This window comes from Ips typographus, linkage group LG1 (genome assembly GCF_016097725.1).
Source record: "Ips typographus isolate SLU linkage group LG1, UJ_Ityp_2.0, whole genome shotgun sequence".
Classification (NCBI taxonomy): domain Eukaryota; kingdom Metazoa; phylum Arthropoda; class Insecta; order Coleoptera; family Curculionidae; genus Ips; species Ips typographus.
Genome location: NC_138422.1, coordinates 25,157,242 through 25,179,395, shown reverse-complemented (window position 1 = coordinate 25,179,395; position 22,154 = coordinate 25,157,242). Strand labels below are relative to the sequence as shown.

The window sequence follows — 22,154 nt, the reverse complement described above, 5'->3', positions numbered from 1 at the left end:
GTGTTATTTTTGCAGAATGTGACGGATTTAAACTTTATTGGTATCACATATTTTTTTAATTATGTAGACTATTACTCAGTTATCAGCTTATACGAAAATATCTGTACAGAAGTGTTTTAACTCATTAATCATTATTTTTTTGCGGTCTGGTTTTTGTGGTAGGAAAAAAGTGAAATAACTATTTCCATACAGGTTTGGTTACAAATAATAACTTAATTTTTTTTTAATCTACTTTGATCTTGAACTGTAATACACAACCTAACAAAAAATCGGGTACGGTAAATACAGGGTGTCTCAAAATTGGTGTGTAATACACTAATCGTACAAAAAACTGGTTAAAAATTTCAGTTGAGCAAAATTTTATATAAAAAGGAGCAGAAGCTGCAGAGATTCTATTCACTACTAGTTTTTGTGTAAAGTAGATTAACTTGAACGTGAGAGAATAAACGTCAAATAGACAATGTTAATAAATAAAAATTGATTTGATTTTTTTATTATTTCTATCAAAACTTTGACATTTTTTGTATCCCAAAAATGGCAGCCTTTGACAACATATTTTATATGACATTCTCTTAGAATGAAAATTTTTTCAATAATCTTGCTGGTATGCATTCCCTTTCTCTACAAGGTAGAAAGTAGAAAACACTAAATGTGCAAGGAGTACCTAAACCAGTTTTCAAATTAAATGAGGAAATTGATGGTTTACAAATCAGCAATCAACAGAGCGTCAAAACAAAGTTCTAGACTGTATACTGGAGAGCTTTACCATGAAAAAGCAGTACCTTATAGAATTTTCGATCATTTACCAAAATCTGCAGCTCATTATGGGTAACTTTTGATCAAACCATCTCAAAAACTGAATGAGAGACACCCAGATATCTCGAAATAGAAGCAACTACCGACATATGTTTATAAGAAATGTGTTTCTTAAAACTAAAATGCTCTATCGAATGTTAGTATAAACTGACTCACCCTGTACAGGTCTACGTAAGAATTTTTTTCTCTCTATTATTTAAAAACCTTCCAATCAAATTCCCATGGTTGTTGAAGTCTTTGTATAATATTGTTTAGACGTTTATGAGCTTTGCATACTTAGTTTATTTTTTTATTCTATAATTTTTTAGATTTTATCGTTATTATCATCAACTACACTTTTAACTTTAATATTATAACTTTGAGCCGAATAGATTAGTTATGGTACGAAAGCCTTGTTTTGCTTTCCGGTATTGATTTCTTCTTCATCCGCCAGTCTCTCGACTTCCATATACTGGCCCGACAATTCCTTGGTAGCGGTGACTAAGAAATTAGGGTCCATCAAGTCAAACTCCTTGCCTGGAAATTCAATTATTTCTTTTATTTTAAACCAATTTTTTTCAATTCACCTGAAGAATCCACCACGTATCCTCCTGCTTCTTTGAGAATTAGGACACCAGCTGCAGCGTCCCAAGGATACAAACCATCACATTGGTAAGCGTCTGTACGGCCACAGGCGACGTAGCAAATGCCTAAAACTCCACAGCCTAGTGAACGAAACCTGGAGAAGTTTCATTCATTATTACGTCACTCAGTTACTTTTAAACCCTTTGTTTATACCCTTGAATAACTCTTATGAGATGCTTGAACCTATACATGTAGAGGTTGTAGTAGTAGTCGTTTCTTCTGGCTATACTGATTTCATAGTTCATAATCGATTTTTGTATTTCTGAAAAATGAAAATTAGCAACATAGCAATACTATATATATTTCTCTGATGTCTTGTATAGACAGCACAGTCGACTTAATCATGTAGCTCTTATACAAGAACTCTGTTTAGTTTGAAAATGTAAAGGTTTAGCTTTTTGAAACATATATACCATGAATCTGCTGGTACTTTTAAGGAATCATCTAAGAGCATAGCTGCTCCACCGACATTTCTAGTTAATTCTATTTTTTCTTTGAAATATCGTCTTCTTCGAAGATGGTTCTTGTCGTTAAGATGGGTGATTCATCCTTTTCAGCTAATTATTGTTCTACAGTTTTGATATCATGCTTCTCCAGGGACTTTGAATATCGTCACCGTCATATGAAACATGTGTAAATTCACTTTTATCAGAAATTGTGATTTTTGCGCCATCTTCTTTATATCCACACTGATTGTCTTTCATCCAGCATTCAATGCGGGTTTTAAAATATAGCTTATCAATTTTAAACACTACAACGAACATAAAAATGAAGGTAAAGACTTAATCCTACGATCAAAAAGTTTTAAAAATACTGAGAAAGTCTTACACGTTTTGTTCAGACTGAATCGAAGTTCAAGAAGCTTTAAAATTTGAAACTAAGTGCTTATTGAAAGTGAAACTAATAACTAGTAATACCCAAGAACTGCATACAAATTTAAATCCTAATCAGATGAAGCTTATTATTAATTAAGTAATTAGTGGGGTTAGTCTAAAATGTATGTATAAAGAAATGGATCATCACGAGAAAGGCCACTCATAGAGACTCTGTTTTTGCAAAGGGCATAGGTATGGAACTTTCAAAATAGTTCTATAGGCTTTCTGGCAATTTGAAGACAGTTCTGGGAAGGTGTAAAACACTTATAAAGGCCTCTGTCACTTTTTAAAAGATTTTCAGTAGCATTAAAAGGTGTATGGAACTTTAAAAATGGTCCTAAAGGCCCCTGACAATTTAAAACCATTCTGGGTAGGTTAGGTTAGGGTTCAAAATACCATTTAGATGTTTTTGGAAGTTTCTAAATGGTTCTAGAGGCCTCTGGCAATTCCAAACAGTTCTGTGAAGGTTTAAGACATTTTTAGATGGTTCTGGCACTTTTTAGAAAGTTCTCAGTAGTATTTAGAGCTATGGAACTTTCAAAATGCTTCTAGAGATCATTCTCATTCTCATCTCGAAAAATTCATATGCAATAGTATGGCTTTTTAATTAACTGTTCTACAGAAGATTTGGAGTTGTAAAATGGATACAAATCCATTTACCTTCTCTCTGAAATTGTAAGCATTTATTTCTTATTTTTTTGACATACTCCTCAGGATTAAAGCTTGTCATAACTGTGTCTACTATTATTTGCGCTTAAAATCCTGTTCAAATATCGAACTTGTGTCAAATTCCAAACATAAACCCTTTCTTAAAGTTACATTTCGACGACATTGGTACTCACCTTTACATCCGCTTGTACGAATTCGTTTTCCATTCAAATAAGCACCCTCTCCCGAAATGGCAGTGTACAGTTCATCCATAAAGGGATTAAAAACGATTCCCAAAACTTGCTCCTTATTGATTGTCAATCCCACTGAAATACACGTGATGGGCATGTTGCGTACAAAGTTTGCTGTGCCATCAATTGGGTCGATGATCCAGGTGGGGTCACCTGTCAATTTAGGGGTAGTACCCTTGCTTTCAGTCTCTTCCTCTCCAATATGTCTGTCAATCGTTTTACCCATATAGAAACTAGAAACTTTTGCAAACCTGTATGTTTACTTGTGGTCTGGATATTGCTCTTTAATTTTGTAGATTAGGACTTCTTCGATTTTCCGGTCGTAGACAGTAACAAGATCCCAAACTGCGTCTTTTTTAAATTCAATTTCCACATCTTTAGCTCCTGTCATTACCTTTAATTTTAATTAGAATGTGGTTACTTTTTGGGAAAACTTTGAAGTAACAATACTCACTTTTCCAGCCTGCAGCACTAAAGGCAGGATGAAATCGTAGTACTCATGGATCTGCTGGTGTAAGGTAGTCATATTAATGTTTTCAGGGGAACTGTGTTCCTCAAGTACGCGGTTATAAGTGAAACGAAATTTTAAACATCATTAAGGAAAGGCTACTGAAAAAAGGTCGTTAATATTTGGAGATTTGTGTTGTTACTGTCTACATACATGTTTTCTTTATTGTTGTTATCTTAAATACACATATACCTGTTAGGTAAAAAAATATTTAAATTTGCGATTATTGTTCAAGGACTACCATTGTTTAATCGTGCGCAGCCATTCACACGTGTATTTTCTGCGAAAAAATTATTCAACGCACATGTTTTGAGGCTTTACTTATTTTCTATACAACTACTTAACTTTACGACTTGATAAATTATTTTGAAGTTTGAGCTTAATGCCTTAAAGGAGATTTTGAAAAAGTGGCGTTCTATAATTTTCAATTCTAGCTAATAATAGGATCAGTTTGCCCAGTTTTATATGAGAGATAGTTTTTTATGCAATTTGATGGTACCACAAAATCCCATAATATGCCACAAACTGGTCAATGTGAATAACTTTAAACGTCTAGTCATGTTGGTGCCATTTTCAAAATAGATACTCGAACTGAAACTAAGGGTCGATGAATAGATTCTTTAGTTAATCATGGTTCTTCTGGAAACGTACTTTTTTCCTGCCCTAGAGACATTAGGCTTTTTCAGCCCAAGCAGATTCCTGGTCAGTTTGTCCACAAAATTGCCGGGTTGGAGACTTTTTGGAAAACTGAAAGAAGCACAGGATACACCAAGATGGATGCAGCAATAGCCTCACTAGATGGAAATCGAGGAAGAGGATGCTCTGGTGGCTCCTTCCTGAGCCTTAATTCTTGAAATCAAACGAGGGGAAATGAGCGAAGGGAGTTGTCAAAAGAAAGGTATGCAGAATGTGACAGAAACCCGCTATTGTCAGATTATTTTGTCATATTCTATCAACACTTCTCTTGAGAATCCCGTTTCTTGTTTTCAAGAATTAGAAGCCAGGAGAAAAGAGAGAGATGCTAGGAGGTTCCAAGTTGATTTTTACCTCCCAGTCTACCAACCACTAACTTGCTTCACTAATGATCAAGTAAAAGGCTCAGAGGAGTCGTCCAAATGGCTAATTTTATACACATTTATACAGTATATTACTAACTGTTATAAGAAAACGGTTTAAGTGGCACATCTTAAACATAAAAAATTGAAAATTACTGATTTACTGCAAAATGCAAGTGGAAAGTAAAAATGATACGCAAATAGATAACGGATACAAGAAAATGTCAGACCGTCAACCAAACGCCCCAAACAGCAAAAGTTACAGAAACGTCTGCTTCTATTAAAATGAATTTCTTATTAACAAGCTAAACACTTTTTTTGCTTCAGTTTATTCATTTTTTCCTCATCCGCCTCTTTTTCAATATTCATATACTGGTCGCACAGTTCTTTAGTGGCAGTTGCTAGAAAATTGGGGTCCATCAAATCGAATTCCTTGCCTAAAAGCAAGTGTTACCAAACAGCTACAGTGTTAAATTTGAACATTTTACCTGTAGTATCCACCAGGCATCCCCCAGCTTCCATGAGAATGAGAGTACCAGCTGCAACGTCCCAAGGGAATAATCCGTCCAATTGATAAGCGTCGGTACGACCGCAGGCGACATAACAAATACCCAAAACTGCACAACCGAGTGATCGAAACCTTGATAAAAACGCACTTTTTGGTTTCAATTTTTATTTAAATTTAAAAGGAAAAATTTACCCTTGAATGTATTTGATAAGATGTTTGAACCGGTACATATACAAATTGTAGTAGTAGTCGTTTTTTCTGGCTATACTTATTTCGTAGTTCATCACTGATTTTTGTATATCTGCAAGAAGAGATATTTTACAGTAAAACGTTTCTTAGGCAAACACGAGTTGTAATAATCTGTAAAATTATATGAGCATAAGCTTTCTCTTACTTCGACTCCAAGTCAGTATTTTTTACTGAAATTCTGGGATTTGTCAATTAGTGTTTTAATTTTGACTGTGTTTAATTATTGAGCCTATCACAAATTTTAAATATGTAGTGAAATTTTTTTCAAATTCCAGGTCCAATTACATATTACATTTTTCATTTTGTTAGAAACATCACTGCATTGAAAATATTCAATTTTCTACTAGACAAAAAATATGAAAAAATACCTACTACTTTACTGAAGTTTTGTTTACTTTTATTCAGAAAAACCCAGGTTAACTCATTTAATAATTCTAATGAGAGCAAAGCCAAATATTACTGAACTATATGGAATTGCTAAGCATTAATATTTAGGTCAATATCTCGGGACGTTTTTGGGTGTTGTGTCTCAATAAATATCGATTTATCTGAAAAAGTCAAATTAAGGCGAAAGTTTTACTTTTTGAATATCTTGATGAATAATAGAAATACAGAAATCTCATTTTCAATTTTCAAAAATCTCCTCTATCTGCGGAACCAACATTTCTGCGGAGACCCATCACATTCGTTTGACAAAAATTGAACACACTATTGCAAAAACCCAATTTCTCTAACTTAAATAATAACTGAGATATCCTACAATCTCAACAGAAAATGGACATTCACTTAAATTATATAATAACGTTTGATTTTTAAGTCCATGATTATTATTCACTAGTAAATTTTTCATTTTAATTTACCCTTTTACTCACCCTTACATCCGCTTGTCCGAATTGGTTTTCCATTCAAATAAGCTCCCTCTCCTTTAATAGCGGTGTATAACTCATCCATGTAAGGATTAAAAACTACCCCTAAAACTTGTTCTTTGTTGATTGTCAACCCAACTGAAATACAAGTGATGGGCATATTTCGCACAAAATTAGCAGTACCATCAATAGGATCAATGATCCAGGTGGGGTCGTCTGTTAGTTTTGGAATAGTACCATTGATTTCAGTTTCTTCTTCTCCAATATGCCTAACAATGTTTCATGACATAAATTACTTCACAGATTGTAGACCGAAAATTTACTTGTGATCCGGATACTTCTCTTTAATATTTTGGATGATAACCTCCTCAATTTTCCGGTCGTAAACAGTGACCAGGTCATGAATTACGTCCTTTTTGTACTCAATCGCCACGTCAGTAGCTTCTTTCATCACCTTTAATGAGTCTGTTAGTATTTGTCTGACATAAAAAAAAACACTCACTTTTCCTGCCTGGAGCACCAAAGGCAAGATAAAATTGTAATACTCGTGGATCTGCTGTTGTAGGGACATTTTGACGTTATCAGCAGGACTGAATTCAGCAACTCTGCGTTTTTATGTAAAATCCAATTCTAATCTTTATATAAAGTTAAATACTGCATTTTTAAGAAAGTGTGCACCAAAAAAAAGGTTGTTGATGTTTGGAGAGTGTACGTCTGATTATTTCTTTATTATTCTCATCTTAAGCAAATATATTATTAAATGCAATATCTAAAGTTGGGATTGTTACTCAAGGACGACTATTGTTTAAATTGTCTGTAAGCGGCCAACAAAATGAACGTTTTCTTTAAATAAGCCTTAAACTCCTTCAATTTTTTTAGTAAATTAGTTCCTTATGTCATGAAAACCCTGTTTTGATTGAGCTCAACACATGCAATTTGGCAAAATCAAGCATTTTCCAAAGCGGTTCTTCACTAAATAATTGTATCTGAATCTGACTGAAGCAACTCAAGATTGATTATGTTAAATAGATTCTTCTTTTGTGAACTTCAATGTCAGTCTATTTGTTATTGTCTCTCTTTCTCTCACTTATTGATTAGAAACAACGTTGCCAAAAATTAAACCTATTCTTATGATGTCACTGCTACAATTTTTTGTTTATTAATTAAACATTCGTTAATAATTTGTTAAAACTCTCGGTCCTAAAATTATATTCCAATATTATCTTTAAGATGAAACAAAACTTGAATTTTTTATTATAATAAATGGATTGGTTCCAACCTTTATACAGTTTTTAATATCTCGTGATTTAGGATATACAGAATGTTCTGCGGTTCGATTGACAAAAATATACCAGTTATTTTTAAATATAATTTAAAAAATTCAGTTTAAAGTACCAACTTATTCAGAGTGTCTTTTTGCGTTGGTCATTTACAGCTAAACCGTTATAATTTTTTTTATACGCATATTTTATTGGTCCACCAGAAGCACAATTAAGAATTAGTTGTAATTGTACAGGTTGTCTCAAAAAATAATTAATTGGTGTTTGTTTCTTAAATAAAACCCTATGTATGTATGACGAATTTGACTTTCTAGTTCAATTCGTTTATCTGGTACCATTTTGGCAAAACTTGCAATTTTATGAAAGTTTTAAAACTGATAAGAAAACTCACAGAAATACCATTCGAATTTCCTCACATCTATAAAGCGGAGGCTTAACACCCCTAGAGAACTATTTCAAGTTGCTCCAGGGTGTATAAGATTTGTTATCTGTTCAGTCAAATTTATAATTTTATCGGAGAGTTCATTAGTTTTTTAGGTCTCATATGCGACAAATTGAGCAAACAATTTCTGAGATATTCAGAGCCAAAAGTGCTCTTGCCTTTCTTTGATAATTGCACTGTACGTTTGTGCATTGCCTTCAGATCCAGAAATTTTGTTTAGTTTAATGGGACACCCTGTATATTTAGGTCATTCGATTCTCTTTACTAAATTGACTTTAACTTTGATTTAGAGTCAAAGTTGACTTTTGCCTGCATTGAGAATTGCACTGTACTTGCTTAAACTACTTTCAGATCCAGAAATCTCCAGTATTTTAACTGGGACACCTTGTATATTTTAGCATCACTTGATTTTCCTTACTAGAGGCTACGTCATAACCTATAAAGTGTTTTTCCAAAGGGGTATGGTCAGTGAGATATTTGGTTTTTGTAAGTAAGTTTGTACAATTATGTGTCAGGGTTTTCAAGTGCATCAAAATGACAAATTTTGAGTTTGAAATACTCCAACAGCATTTTAATTAATACAATTAATTATAAATGTAAAAAATAAGTTGCTTCTTAAATTATTATTATTTATGCAACGTTGTTCTAATAAAGTAATCTAAAGCATTTAAAGGTTAATGTATATTACAAAAACTAAAATTACATTTTAGGTTACACCGTTTTAAACTACGTGTTCAACTTATGGCACAAAATTCTTTTTCTGTTTGAGGTCGTTCTCTCTTTCCAGATCCGCCTGATTTTCAAGCGCCATATACTGGTCAGACAATTCTTTTGTAGCAGCAGCCAGAAAGTTGGGGTTCATCAAGTCAAATTCCTTGCCTAAAACTCAATTTTTCCAATCAACCACCCTCAAAAAATTAATAATATGACCTGTAGTATCCACCAGGTGTCCTCCGGCTTCTGTGAGGATGAGGGTAGCTGCAGCCACATCCCAAGGGAATAACGCGTCTAGTTGGTAGGCGTCGGTACGACCGCAGGCGATATAACAAATACCCAAAACTGCACAACCGAGTGATCGAAACCTGTAAATCAACATTATTTCGTATTTACTGAATAGATTTGATTTTTTCACCCTTGAATCACTGTAATAAGACGCTTGAACCGGTACATACACAGGTTGTAGTAGTACTCGTTTTTTCTGGCTACGCTGATTTCGAAATTCATCACTGATTTTTGTATATCTTCAAAATAAGGTTACATTATTCTATTTATTGGTTATTTTTGGCCAGTGCTTATTATGCAAAAACTAAAGAAGAGTTGAAACTAATTTGTTTTTGGTTGATTTTGTATAATCGTTTGAAAATCTTCAATTTTAAACTAGGGATACCTCTACTATGTAAAATTCCAGAGATAAAAGGATTTTTGACTGTGATAGTTAATTCAACCCAGAACATTCTGTACTTAATTATTATTTTCAGTAATTTTACCCGTTTGCTTTAAATCTTCCGATATACCGTTCGTTTCTTAAAAAACCTTTAATTTCTTTCAAAATTGTCACTTATTTTGGTAAAACATGTTGCAACTGATTAAGCACATTCTGTTAAAATACATTTCAAAATATAAAATTATTTTGTGTCTTCCCTCATTATACTCACCCGTGCATCCACTTGTGTAAATGCGTTTTCCGTTCAAATATGCTCCTTCCCCTTTAATAGCAGTGAATAATTCGTCTAAATAGGGATTGAGAACAATTCCCAAAACCTGTTCTTTATTTATCGTCATTCCCACTGAAATACATGTGACTGGCATATATCGAACAAAATTTTGGGTACCATCAATGGGATCAATGATCCAGGTAGGATCGTCTGTTAGTTCAGGGATGGTACCCTTGATACTAGTTTCTTCCTCTCCAATATGTCTATAAAAATTGTCTTTGTTATATGGAAAAAAAATAATTTGAAGGATTATTACTTGTGCTCCGGATATCGTTGCTTGATTTTGTGGATGAGGACCTCTTCGATTTTCCTATCATACACAGTGACTAAGTCGTACACTATATCCTGTTTGAATTCAACTTTCATGTCTGTAGCCTCTTTCATAATCTGGAATTATTTTTTGTGAAGATTATTATTATTACTTGTTTTGGTGAAGATTATAATAGGAGAAACACTCACTTTTCCAGCCTGGAGCACCAAAGGCAGGATGAAATTGTAGTACTCGTGAATTTGCTCATGTAAGGTGGACATTTTGTTGTGTTACCTACGCTCACGAGAACTGCTTTTTAAGTGAAAGTGAGTTTTAAACCGCATAATGTTTAAGTACTTTTGTGAGCTGGTGTTTTTAGACGACCACAAACGAGGCTTATTATTTTTCATTTTAATCAAATAAGTGCAATGTTTGTAAATGCGATTATAACCCAAGGTCTACTGTTAACTGATTTTTCGGGAAAAACTTATTAACAAATTACTATATTAATTTTTATTTAAGTTACATACAACTACTGAATTTTCTCATCGTCTTTATAATGAATATCTTCTACCATAAATCTAGTGTCCTGCTTCTTCACTAGGCACTCATCAGCCATTCGTTCTTCTTTCATAAATTGACAGCTCAAAGCTTCAGTAGAGGTGGCAAGATAGTTGGGGTGCATCAAGTCAAAAACTCCTCCCGAGGAGTCGACCACGTGTCCACCAGCTTCTTGGACTATCAAAGTACCAGCAGCAGCATCCCATGGGTACAAACCGTCACATTGATAGGCGTCCACTCTTCCACAGGCTACGTAGCACAATCCTAAGGCGGCGGAACCATAAGTTCTCAGCCTGAACAGTCACTTTTAATTTTGGTTTCATTGAGGAAGGTTTGGTCTTACCCAGATATTTTGTTGATCAGGAATTGTAGTCTGTTTAAATATAATTCTTTTAGGGTCTCGTTCTGTATTGCTAGGGATAGTTCGTAGTCGAATATGCACTTTTTCATTTCTGAAACCACAAATAATAAGTCTAGTTCTGTTATTCATTGTACTTAATATTTTGATGCAATATATTAAATAAAAAGTCATTTTCTGTTTTTACTACAGATAATAAGTTAACAGTTGTGGTTAATAATGTGTTAATTAGGTTCTCTGAATTTTAGTTCCAAATTGTGGTTAAAACGAATCTGCTCTTGAATAACTTCTTCACTGTTTTACCAAAAACTCTTGCCAGTAATCTCTTTTCTTAAGAATCAACAAGCCAGAAGTTACTCAGTAAGAACGACCTAATGTTGCAAAATTACTTATGTTACAGTGTTTTACTTTTGCTTTTAGAGAAAAGAGTTTCTACTGTAGTTGGATGGGGCTTAGACCAAATTTTCGAAAACCAGTGACTTGAAATCTTTTAATCAAGACAATTTAATAGTTATTCAAATGTTCGAATAGCAATAAGTAACTTTTTCTGAAATCTCCTAATCTGGCTAGCATTGAAATCTGTACCTTTCATCAACAAGAACAGTTTCCTTTGTAGTGTTGTATAAATTAATGAAGAAATTGTCATGGATCAAATTAAGGCAAAAAAGGGCTGCATTAGACCAAAAATTTGTTTTAATATAAATTTAATTAAACGACAGAATAATGCTGCTATTCAGTCGACTGTTTATTATTTTACTGATTTATATCTTTTTTGTTTATTGCTTTGCAAATGATATTTGTAATTGTGCCAAAATTAGGCGAACTAGCTAAGATGGCCTTAAGCGTAGTTAACCTAGTTTCTGGTGATACTCCATAATACAATTCAATTAAATTATTTTCCAAAACATGTGCAATTTCCTCTTTTATTAATGCCAGATAGCTGATCAACTCACTGTTCAATACAATACTCCAATATTTACGTTAAAAAAGATAAACAATAGTTTTGTGAGGTGATAGTCAAACTTTTACTTGTTTTAAGCTCTCTGACAATTTCAGTATTGATATGAGATTCCAAAAACCTTAATACAACTTATTTTTGATCTATACAGTGTGTCCAAGATCGTTTCTTCATCCAGAGGTCACGCTTTCTGTAAGAATCACTTCAAAGGTTATATAGAGAATGTTTTAAAGAAATTAATGAGCAATCCAACAACGTTAAATTTTTGCTTTCTTGTTGAGATATTTTCGAAAAAATGGAAACGTTCATTTTCAAAAAAGTGCGGCTTGAACATAATAGTAGAGCAACTTTAGACTATCATTTTGTGTATTCGGTTACAAAACACCATCATCATATTCTTTTTTCGCTATATCTCCATTTTTTTGGCTGTGGGGGTTCAAAATGAAATAGGAATGATTTGATTGACCAACAGCAGTAATTTTCAATTTGGAATTCACCGAGGTGTGGATTTGATACTATTAATCAATTTAAAACTATCTGGAATGCGTATATTAATTGACAGTTGTAGAGAAATTGGTTTTTTGTCTGATTATCTCGTTCACTGGAATAAATTTTTAATAATTTTGGAGAACATGACTTATTAATTTAGCATCCTCTTGGATTGTTCCTAGAAAGTTAATTGGTAATTCGAGTAAGTGGAACATGATGAAATCCAGCCAATTTTACCACCAATTAAACTTCCTTAAAAAAAAGGTGTTATACCTGTTTCGCCGCTTGTACAAATCTTTTTTCCATTCAAATAAGCTCCTCTTCCCTTAATAGCGGTAAACAATTCGTTCATATAAGGATTGTACACTATTCCCAACACTTGTTGTTTATAAATAGTTAGTCCCACTGAAATACAACTGAGAGGCATTTGCTTCACAAAGTTGGCAGTGCCGTCGATGGGGTCGATAATCCATGTAGGAAGGTCGGTCAGAACCGCAATATCGTTTTTGATGGACGATTCTTCTTCTCCAATAAACCTTAAAAAAATCCATTAAAATCCAATCATATTTACGCATTTTCTACGTACTTATGATATGGATACCTCTGTTTCAACCTCTGAAACAGTAAATTCTCGATTTTGCGGTCGTAGATGGTAACCACATCCCAAGCGTTTCCATTTTTTGTTTCTGTATTGATGTCGTCCACTGTCAATAATTCCTTGAAGGAGGAAAAGAGAAAACATGTTATGCATAGTCATTGTTGGCCAATTAGTAATAGTACTGGGGTTACACTATCAAGGTTATAAACTAGACCTTGAAACTAGTCTTATTAAGTAATTACCAGAACCAGAGTTTAGACTGCGATAATGCGAAACAGCCTATACAACTTGTATAGGGTTTTGGTTTTATGATTCTGAATTGAATCAGGTCATTAGTCTAATCATTCAACTATTAAAATGTAATAATTGGAAATTTTTAAAATTAGACTACTACAAAGAAATATCCTGGTTTTAACGATCAATTTTATAATTTGAAAACAAATATTGTCATATTTTTTGAACCACTTGGTATACAGGGTTATACGTCATGAATTCTACATCAAATTCAAGCCCAGTTTGTTATATGAACTAGTCAACAAACTCTCTTTTTGAATTGAAATGTAGCATCCTATCTCAACAGTTTTAGACTCTAGATTGTACTGATCTGGAAGATAGTTCTGAAAGTTAACTAGAAGTTTGTAAATTGACACTTAGACAGAATAATGACTTCCGTTTTAATCAATTTTTAAATGAATGTCCGTAAAGTCTAATTTAGCGTCCCATCGCTGTTTGTTAGTGTAGATATCGTTAAGACTGTGGAGAGTGGAAATTCGTTCTTGTTGAGAGTATTTTTTAAATTTAACTGTCAACTTTGAGCTGCGAAGACATGTTTTAACTACAACTTTAACTGAACTGTGTAAAACAGACTTTTACGCAGAATGTACAAACTATTCACTAAGTGAACAAGAAAGTTTAAGTTTAAGATTGTTACAAAAAGTGTGACATAATTATTAAAACAAAAATATATTATTTACTAGTGACTTTCAATGCATTTGTGTATTCGGAGGGACTGCAATTAGGAAAAACCATACAACTACCTACGATTTTTGACAGAACAAACATTAGCGGAAAAATATACAGGGTGTTTTATTATAAGGCTCATCTACTTTGTATTTTGGTTGACTGACTGACGGAAGATGTATAAGGAGCCTTTTTTAATAACTTTTATATTTAATAATACTGTGTTTTGTTTTAATTCACCTTCTCTTTAGCATGATAACATGGAAAGCTTAAATTAGGCTAAATTAAACGAGAAAGGCTAGACATATTAATTTCATTTTTCCAGTTCGAGATAACAAAACAAGTTATTTACTTATTATTAGAATTTCAGATTTATTCTGTTATGTAATTCACAGTTTTGGGACCTTGGGTTGGAAAAAAGTCCTTGCCAAAATCTAACATGTTTAAGTAAAGCTTAAAGATATGTTGACAAAAACGTGAAACTCAAACTACTTAATCGTGATTTGAGTGTCACGTTTTCCTTCACATTTATTACAAAGTAAATACACTGGTGCATCCGGCTTAACAAAAATTACATTCGGTCTTGAGGTTTAATTTTATTAGAGATAAATATTTACTTACCTTTCCAGCAGCCAAAACTAACGGTAGCACGAAATTCATGTAACTTTGCAGTTCATCCTCCACCATAGCACCCTTAACGAAACAACACAAATTCTTCAACCGAAAAACCAAATCCATTGTGACGACTAAAGACAACTATAGCAGTTACTCAACTAATCGCGTTGTAATATAAAATACTAGTCAACAACTGTTGACGGAAACTTTTTTTGCCTAAAGCCTTAAACTTGGGATTTCCCACCAGTGTGGGTTAATTGTATTTTTTCAGACCCATTGAAATAGAAATCTGATTCGGTTGTTCCTGCCTAAGAATAACGGGTTCCTTTTTAATGTGGTTCCGCCGAGTTAATTAATTTAATGTCAATTTAATTAGTATTGTGTAAAAGGAAAGGTGTTTTGATGAAGAATTTTGACAACCTTTGATTTACTATGGAAAACAGTTAACATACATTTCCATACTTTAAATGGAATGTCCCTTATATTGTTTGTTCTCTCCAGAATAGACTGTTTGAAGACACTAATTCCAAGTTTTATTAAATAATATTTCACTTTATTCGGTAATACTAATTGATATTGCATCATTCAGGTTAAATATTGTTCTTCAAATGCATTTCTGAGAAATTAATGTTTTTTTAGCTTTTGTTAGAAGAAGGCTTTCTAAAATCCAAGTCATGTAGTCTCAATTGGTTACGCAATTCGACATGACAATTTCATGTGATATGTGAGTTTTCATTTAAGAAGCCGTATTTACTTCTACCTTCAATGTTTAACATGCATTATCCAATTTCTTTGTTCTTTCAAGTTTTACAATCACTTGCATGTGATGGTTTTTTTAAAGTAAATATAATTGGTTTAATAATCACAGTAATTTACAATCGCTTTATAAACGTTACTCTGAAGTAACTTATAGATCTGTCCAATTTTCGCATCACAGATACAGTTTTCTGTTTTGCTACGGTAGGTATGTTGGTCAAAAATTGTAAAATGAATACAAAACACAAATATGTGGTTAAAATGTCGCTGATTTGCTACTGCTACTCTTTGAGTAATAGCTCAAAAAACTCTACTTTTTTGATTATTTCAATGGATGACCATTATTTGTCTATGAGGTTTTATCGAGGGTTTTATCCTCAAAACCCCTCCCTAACATTAAATGAGAAAGAGTGTAGTTAGTAGGAAGAATTGTTACGGCTGTTCTTGATATTGCAAAAATGCCAAGAAGTTTAAGAGCTGTTCATGAAAAATGATACAGCCCTATTCATTAAACTTGATGGTAGAAGTTTTGAACATCCAATGTAAAAATGTTTGGTTTGACCGTGTTTTTACATTTGGATTGATAAGCAAAAACTATCTGGAGATTATTGATGTTGTATTAAATCAGAGATTTATAAAAAAAACACTATTTTTATACTTGACTTGTTCATATACAAAACATTTTGCTGTATTATGTCTTGTGGTAAAATGACCTTAGTAGTAATTATTTTAAAGATTTATTAATCAAATTTTTATTAGTTAAGTCTTTCTCTGCAATGTGAATCCTGTACTTTAAAATTAATTTTCTGTCTTAGTAACAGTTATTATGTAATGGTAGACTTGTGGAAACTGGTGACTAATCAACAAACGTATCGTACAATAATTAAAGTTATTCTATATGCATTAAAATAAAGTAATAAATTTGTCGATAAGTATTTAAATAGCATTTTTACGGGCGAAAACGGGTTATCGCTTTCGTATTTGATAACGTATTATTGGACAGGAAAATCGTTTTTGCTTGACTCGCAGTTTGGAAAAAACCAGTTCGCTATAAGTAGCATTCGGATTTTACTATTGTTTTGATCGGTGCAAATGCTCCAGTAAGTGTCTCAATGTCAACCAACTAATCCACTCTCGATCGAAATTGTTTCGTCATTGTTTACACCATAAACATTATATGCACGACCTCGCGGCCCGATAACCTTATCTCCAAACCTGCAATATGGTAAGAATAGCAAAAAACCTAGTTAAGGTTAGTATTTTGGCCAATTACAGAGCTCCCCGTCACCGGGACCGCCGTCACACCCACCTCCACCTCAAGGCCACCCACATCCTCAGCAAAGTCATCCACCAGGCCAACCGATGCAAGGCCGGGCATCTCCACAGGGACATCTCATGCCTCAGGGTCAGATGCATCCACCTCCTCCACATTTATCACCTCAAGGACATCCCTCTCAAGGTAAAAGTGATAAAAATTATATCGTATATTGTAGGTAGATACAGTGTTTATTTCCTGTATTTTACTCAATTATTGCTATCTCCTAAGTAATGTAGGGTATTGATCAACCTGAACAGTCAGTATTACTATGGAACAAGATATCTTGACCGACTCTACTTATACAAAGAAGACCCAAGATTTTCTTACTTCTTTCGGACGTTGGCGATTCTATCTTTATTAGGAGCTTGTCTAAACAATTAGAGAGACGACAGGCCAAACCACTTTCTTAGATTTTGCATCCAAGAGTTTCTTCTTCTACCCGGACCCCTTCTACCGTCCACTTTGCCCTGACATATAAGCTGCTGAAGGCGATATTTGTTGTGTCTCATCAGATGGCCAAAGTATTCCAGTTTCCTTTTTTTTTACCATAAATGTGACTTAATGCGGTTTTCCGATTCTTCTGAGTACTTATTCGTTTGTGACGTGATCCTTTCAGGATATTCAGAGAACACGTCGAGAAATCCACATTTCAAAGGGTGGGATCTTTTTCATAATGTTGTTGGTCCATGCTTCTACTCCGTATAGCAAGACTGTGTATCAGTCTAATTTTTAGTGGCAGTGAGACGTTTCTTCTACTATTTTTCCTCTATCTTTCTCTTCAATCCTGGATTTGATTTCTATGGCCATGTTCCATTAACTGTGGACAATTGTTCCTAAATATGTGTTTTTTTCAACGTGCTCTATGGGTGTTTGGTTTAGTGTAAGTTTTTCTATTGGTTTTCGTTGTTTGCTAATGCACATCCACTTTGTTTTTGAGATGCTTTGTTTTAGTTCGAATTCTTCGGATATATCGTTCACCTTCTGTAATAGACTTCCAGACTACTAGCTATAATGGCAGTGTCGTCAGCGTATCTAATGTTATTGATCCATTCATTTTCAAGTTCTCTATTCATCTTTATTCCCCCTGTGGCATCATAAATCGCCTAACTAGTATTATGATATTTCAAAGTTGTATAGCATTATTTCTGAATGAAGATCTCCTACTCTATATTGTTCAACGAGCATGTAATGTTAGTTATTACTCACGAAGATGAAATTTGTGACATGAGCCGAAGGCGAGTGTTGTAAGTGAGTAATAGCCATAATTTTTGAAATTACTGAGGAAAGTACTGACTAATTTACCAGTTAGAGATAGTTTCTGCGGCTATTTACAGTTAAAACCAATTATTTGCATCATATTATTGCAAGGCAGAAATGGTCCTGCAATAATGGTCTTTGCAAAATTTCTGTTCTTACATAATAATTCTGTTTTAGCATACATTAATTTGATCTCTCATTGTGTTTTTCATAGAGTAGTTATTTTAGTTTTCCTAATCGACATTTTCTTAGAAATAAGGACGAAATAGGACATATCTGCTACTTCGTCTGCTTAAATTCATAGGATAAGATACTTAAAAAGCATATAATGCTCTATCATGCACATCTTTGTAGCAATCAATGACGATGTGGGCTTCTGTTTCTTCGTCATTTAAAAAAGGTAAAATTCCAACTATATACCTAAAATTATTATATATAAAAAAATAGTATCAGTTATATACTAAGCTGGTCAAAAATGATGATATCTGATGATTTTACGTAGGTACGGCAACGCTGAATTAATTTAATTAAATTAATTCGTTTCCTAAATACAACTGTCTTGTCTTCTTTGATATAACAAAGTGTAACAACAGGAATGCCTCCAATGCCGCCAAGTCACCAAGGCCACGCTCCCCAAGGCCATTCATCTCCCACGCACCAAACTTCTCCAGGACCACCTCAAGGTCAGGAGAATTTGCGAGCGTTGCAGTCCGCCATAGACTCCATGGATGAAAAGGGGATGCAAGAAGATCCGAGATACTCACAGTTACTGGTGCTGAGAGCGCGGGCCAATGGCAATGCCGCTTTGTCGCAACTCCAGATGACTCAATTGAGGTGAGATTTAAAACTGATCCTAATCCGTTGGAGGGGTGGAACCTAAACTAGCAGGTGTGCATAGGAACCAAATCATGGCCTATCGCTATCTGGCACGAAACCAACCAATACCGCAACCTATTTTGATGGCGTTACAAGGAAAACGGCCGGATGGGTCACCTTTGCAACCTCCAACGCCTCCTCCTGGACAGGTAAGTGTGACAGGTGTTCACTTTTTGTTCACGTCTTTAGAGATCATGGGCCGGAGTTATTTTTTAGATAGTAACTCATTGTATTGAGTGGGTTTTTTTGAGGAGTTTCTAATGTGACTTAAAAAGTTTTCATTTTTTTCACAAATTTCAATATTACTTCCTGGCTCTTAAGACGTAAATGAAAAATGAAGTAGATATACTTTGTAGCTAGACAGTAGATGGTGCAGAAGTATTGCTATGCTTTTGAGGTTGACGTAGACGGTTCGGTAGTGGCTGTTGTTGCCTATTTGATTAATTGTGACAGGAACCCACCGTTTGGCAGGGTTTTAAATATGCATGCGCAGCTTTATGTGGATGATGCTCGCCTCTATTGACGGAGTACGATCCTGCAGGAAAGTGGGAGGGACTCGAATTTGGAAGGTGGACAGGAAGTTCAAGGGCCTCCAGTGCCTCTTCAAACTATGAGACCGCCTCCGCCAATGCCGCATCCCCACGCCCCTCCTCCTGGCAGTTATCAACATCCTCCACAGCAGCCTTGTCAGGTAACCAGGGTAATTTATTCCTCCTTTAAAGGTTTTGTGAGAGGCAATTTGGTTCGTTGGGTTTAACATACAGTGGCGTAACTATTCTCATGCTATTTACCTACTCATCCATTTACTCTGTGACTTTTTCTACATAATTATATTCCTCTAAAACATAGCAATATGTTCTTTTTACACATAATCGACTGTTTAAGTAGAATGCTACTATTTTTATCAATAATTTCAGCCGTACAAGCCACAGTTGCAGCAACAACAGCAGCAGGTTCAACAACAACAACAGCAGCAGCAACAACAACAGCCAAGACCGCCAGGAGCTCTTCAGCACCCTAAACAGGCCAGAATCACCACACTTCCTAAACCGGTGGGGCTCGATCCTATAATGCTTCTTCAAGAAAGAGAAAACAGGTGAGATACATCTCCACAAAATAGTTTAATTTCTATACAGGGTGTTTTTTCATATATTTCACAGGGTGATTATATTTTAAAGGTAAAAAGTCCATATAGGAATGGGTGTGCAAGGTCTCACTTATCGAGAGGGTGTTAAAAATTAATTTAAACGACTAAAAAATTAACAAAGTTAATTTGGAACGTAAATCCGTAAGGTTAAAAACGGTATATGTAGTTGAAATTATTTTTTTTGCATCTTTGTTTCTGCCGTATCAATCACATGAAATTAATGATTTTAACAAAAAAGGCAGGAGAGTAAATTGTGGTCTAAGGAGAAAAAACATGTAATTTTGATTAAATTAAATGCCAAAATTGCTAAATTAATAAAATACAAGAAACAAGAACAATTGCTAATTCCAAATATTGTGCTTTAGATTCGATTATGAAGAGAAAAAGGTTCAAAGATGTTATTATGAGTGAATACGACCATGTATCGCACTATAATGTTTTTTCTAATTTTGGCATATAAAGTGACACTTTTTACTTTAAAAAAACGTTTTACTTTTCGTAACTAGAAAAGTATCACTTTATGTAACTAGTTATGAAAAGTTCATTTCATCACTCCCTGTTTTTATGCATTTCCCTAGAAACATATGGGCGACATCCATCATAACAGGTCGTTGTCACAGTTTATACAAGGTGCTATGAAAGTGAATATTTGTGTTAAATCACTTTAAAAGATGGTTTTTACCGCTTTTTGGTCAAAATTAGAAAAAATTATGTATGCAACACGTTTCAAAAATGTCTTATTGTGTAACTCATTCAAATTGTAGGACCTCGCCGTGCTCGTCCTACAAACATTCATTCCTTACACAAAATCGATCTTTTCGTAACTGGTTACATAAATAGCTATTACAAGATCAGTTATTTGCAAAGACGCTCTTCGTCCAAAGAATTTGCAGGTTAAAAGCCGTGAAACACATCAATTTATGCGCGATTTTTCACTTGCATGACGTCATTTAAAATGGTCATCTGAAATTTTGACTCAAATGTCAATTTGGAACCTTTTATGCAAATGTCAACTGAAGCATGTAAACAAGCAAACAAAGCAACAAGTCATTTTAGTCAATTGTCAAGACCAAAACGATGAAAAACAGTCAAATATTATGAAAACTGACCTACCGAACGAATTGTCAACGCCAATCTGTTTTCAAAGGTCAAAATCCAACTTTAACTTTATAACCGCCATGATATTAGCCTTAACTTTGAAACAGTTGTGCTAACCAACTGTTTTTGTAATTATCTATTTTTCTAAAGTTTAGTTTAGTTTTTAAAATTCTAAAGTTTTTTTGTTGGCTTCAAATCACCCCCCCTTACATTTATGTAATGGGAGTAGAATGGTTCTTACACACAAATGACTTTGTAATGCTGGTTTTTGCAAGAAATGCCTAATTTTGAGGGTTACAGCATCTGGTTTCTACAGTTTTACAATTTGATAAATTGTTATGTTAAATCCATCTCTGAAATTTGTAGAGTAGCGGCCAGAATAGCCGCTCGAATGGAGCAACTAACCAACCTACCTTCTGATATGTCCGAAGAACTACGTATGCAAGCTCAGATCGAATTGAGAGCATTGCGATGCCTAAACTTCCAAAGGCAACTTCGCACCGAGATAATCGCCTGCACGAGAAGAGACACGACTTTAGAAACTGCGGTGAACATGAAAGCTTACAAACGCACCAAGCGGCAAGGCTTGAGAGAGGCCAGGGCCACGGAGAAACTAGAAAAACAGCAAAAGTTGGAGGCGGAGCGCAAACGCAGACAAAAACACCAGGAGTTCCTCAACTCCGTGCTGCAGCACGGCAAAGACTTCAAAGACTTTCACAGAAACAGTCAAGCTAGGATTGGGAAATTGAACAAAGCAGTGTTGAACTACCACGCTAATGCAGAGCGAGAGCAGAAAAAAGAACAGGAAAGGATTGAAAAAGAGCGTATGCGACGGTATTCTTTTTAATACAGTTTTCTTGAGGGTGGTTTAATATTGTTCTGGCGTAGATTAATGGCGGAAGACGAGGAAGGGTATAGGAAACTGATTGACCAGAAGAAAGACAAAAGACTGGCGTTCCTGCTGTCACAGACTGACGAGTATATAGCGAGTCTAACTGAAATGGTAAAGCAGCACAAAATCGAACAGCGTAAAAAACAACATGAAGAGGAAAGACGCAAAAAGGTAACGTCAATTT

General features: G+C 34.3%; 5 protein-coding genes across 6 annotated transcripts in view; 1 reads left to right on the top strand and 4 right to left on the bottom strand.

The window, feature by feature from the left end:
* Positions 1–22,154, top strand: part of LOC145729337 (brahma chromatin-remodeling complex ATPase subunit-like) — a 45,635-nt gene that overhangs the window by 5,888 nt on the left and 17,593 nt on the right. For both annotated transcript variants that reach the window (XM_081980055.1, XM_081980048.1), the window contains exons 4-10: positions 16,658–16,841; positions 18,551–18,791; positions 18,856–18,982; positions 19,375–19,524; positions 19,751–19,929; positions 21,445–21,912; positions 21,967–22,141. In XM_081980055.1, coding sequence (XP_081836181.1) covers positions 16,658–16,841; positions 18,551–18,791; positions 18,856–18,982; positions 19,375–19,524; positions 19,751–19,929; positions 21,445–21,912; positions 21,967–22,141 — 1,524 coding nt within the window. The remainder of the gene's footprint in view (positions 1–16,657; positions 16,842–18,550; positions 18,792–18,855; positions 18,983–19,374; positions 19,525–19,750; positions 19,930–21,444; positions 21,913–21,966; positions 22,142–22,154) is intronic.
* On the bottom strand, positions 1,075–3,821 carry LOC145729364 (uncharacterized). The gene is made up of 6 exons (XM_081980089.1): positions 3,669–3,821; positions 3,478–3,608; positions 3,158–3,420; positions 1,594–1,702; positions 1,383–1,534; positions 1,075–1,332 (listed from the first exon to the last, which is right to left on the bottom strand). Exons 1-6 carry the CDS (start codon positions 3,738–3,740, stop codon positions 1,193–1,195), a joined length of 867 nt encoding a protein of 288 aa, XP_081836215.1. The 5' UTR covers positions 3,741–3,821; the 3' UTR covers positions 1,075–1,192.
* On the bottom strand, positions 5,037–7,047 carry LOC145729371 (uncharacterized). Its single transcript, XM_081980102.1, has 6 exons — positions 6,903–7,047; positions 6,724–6,854; positions 6,407–6,669; positions 5,478–5,586; positions 5,266–5,417; positions 5,037–5,214 (listed from the first exon to the last, which is right to left on the bottom strand). The coding sequence occupies exons 1-6, from the start codon at positions 6,969–6,971 to the stop codon at positions 5,075–5,077; spliced, it is 864 nt and encodes a 287-aa protein (XP_081836228.1). The 5' UTR covers positions 6,972–7,047; the 3' UTR covers positions 5,037–5,074.
* Positions 8,786–10,455, bottom strand: LOC145729355 (uncharacterized). Its single transcript, XM_081980077.1, has 6 exons — positions 10,297–10,455; positions 10,094–10,224; positions 9,778–10,040; positions 9,255–9,363; positions 9,053–9,204; positions 8,786–9,001 (listed from the first exon to the last, which is right to left on the bottom strand). The coding sequence occupies exons 1-6, from the start codon at positions 10,366–10,368 to the stop codon at positions 8,862–8,864; spliced, it is 867 nt and encodes a 288-aa protein (XP_081836203.1). The 5' UTR covers positions 10,369–10,455; the 3' UTR covers positions 8,786–8,861.
* LOC145729349 (uncharacterized) lies at positions 10,586–14,920 on the bottom strand. Its single transcript, XM_081980064.1, has 5 exons — positions 14,633–14,920; positions 13,040–13,170; positions 12,727–12,989; positions 10,992–11,100; positions 10,586–10,941 (listed from the first exon to the last, which is right to left on the bottom strand). The coding sequence occupies exons 1-5, from the start codon at positions 14,747–14,749 to the stop codon at positions 10,620–10,622; spliced, it is 942 nt and encodes a 313-aa protein (XP_081836190.1). The 5' UTR covers positions 14,750–14,920; the 3' UTR covers positions 10,586–10,619.

What these genes read in the sequence shown, in the direction of transcription:
- LOC145729355 (XM_081980077.1), bottom strand. Translation starts at nt 10,368, where the DNA reads ATGTCCACCTTACATGAGCAAATTCACGAGTACTACAATTTCATCCTG. An exon ending in TGGTGCTCCAGGCTGGAAAA is followed by an intron (nt 10,225 to 10,296) that starts GTGAGTGTTTCT and finishes AAATAATTCCAG; the next exon opens with ATTATGAAAGAGGCTACAGA. An exon ending in ACACCTGGTGGATACTACAG is followed by an intron (nt 9,002 to 9,052) that starts GTCATATTATTA and finishes ATTGAGTTTTAG; the next exon opens with GCAAGGAATTTGACTTGATG.
- LOC145729364 (XM_081980089.1), bottom strand. Translation starts at nt 3,740, where the DNA reads ATGACTACCTTACACCAGCAGATCCATGAGTACTACGATTTCATCCTG. An exon ending in GAGCAATATCCAGACCACAA is followed by an intron (nt 3,421 to 3,477) that starts GTAAACATACAG and finishes AACGATTGACAG; the next exon opens with ACATATTGGAGAGGAAGAGA. An exon ending in CTCATAAGAGTTATTCAAGG is followed by an intron (nt 1,535 to 1,593) that starts GTATAAACAAAG and finishes AAACTTCTCCAG; the next exon opens with GTTTCGTTCACTAGGCTGTG.
- LOC145729371 (XM_081980102.1), bottom strand. Translation starts at nt 6,971, where the DNA reads ATGTCCCTACAACAGCAGATCCACGAGTATTACAATTTTATCTTGCCT. An exon ending in TGGTGCTCCAGGCAGGAAAA is followed by an intron (nt 6,855 to 6,902) that starts GTGAGTGTTTTT and finishes GACTCATTAAAG; the next exon opens with GTGATGAAAGAAGCTACTGA. An exon ending in CTTATCAAATACATTCAAGG is followed by an intron (nt 5,418 to 5,477) that starts GTAAATTTTTCC and finishes GTTTTTATCAAG; the next exon opens with GTTTCGATCACTCGGTTGTG.
- LOC145729349 (XM_081980064.1), bottom strand. Translation starts at nt 14,749, where the DNA reads ATGGATTTGGTTTTTCGGTTGAAGAATTTGTGTTGTTTCGTTAAGGGT. An exon ending in TTGTACAAGCGGCGAAACAG is followed by an intron (nt 11,101 to 12,726) that starts GTATAACACCTT and finishes TTGTGGTTTCAG; the next exon opens with AAATGAAAAAGTGCATATTC. An exon ending in CTGATCAACAAAATATCTGG is followed by an intron (nt 10,942 to 10,991) that starts GTAAGACCAAAC and finishes GTGACTGTTCAG; the next exon opens with GCTGAGAACTTATGGTTCCG.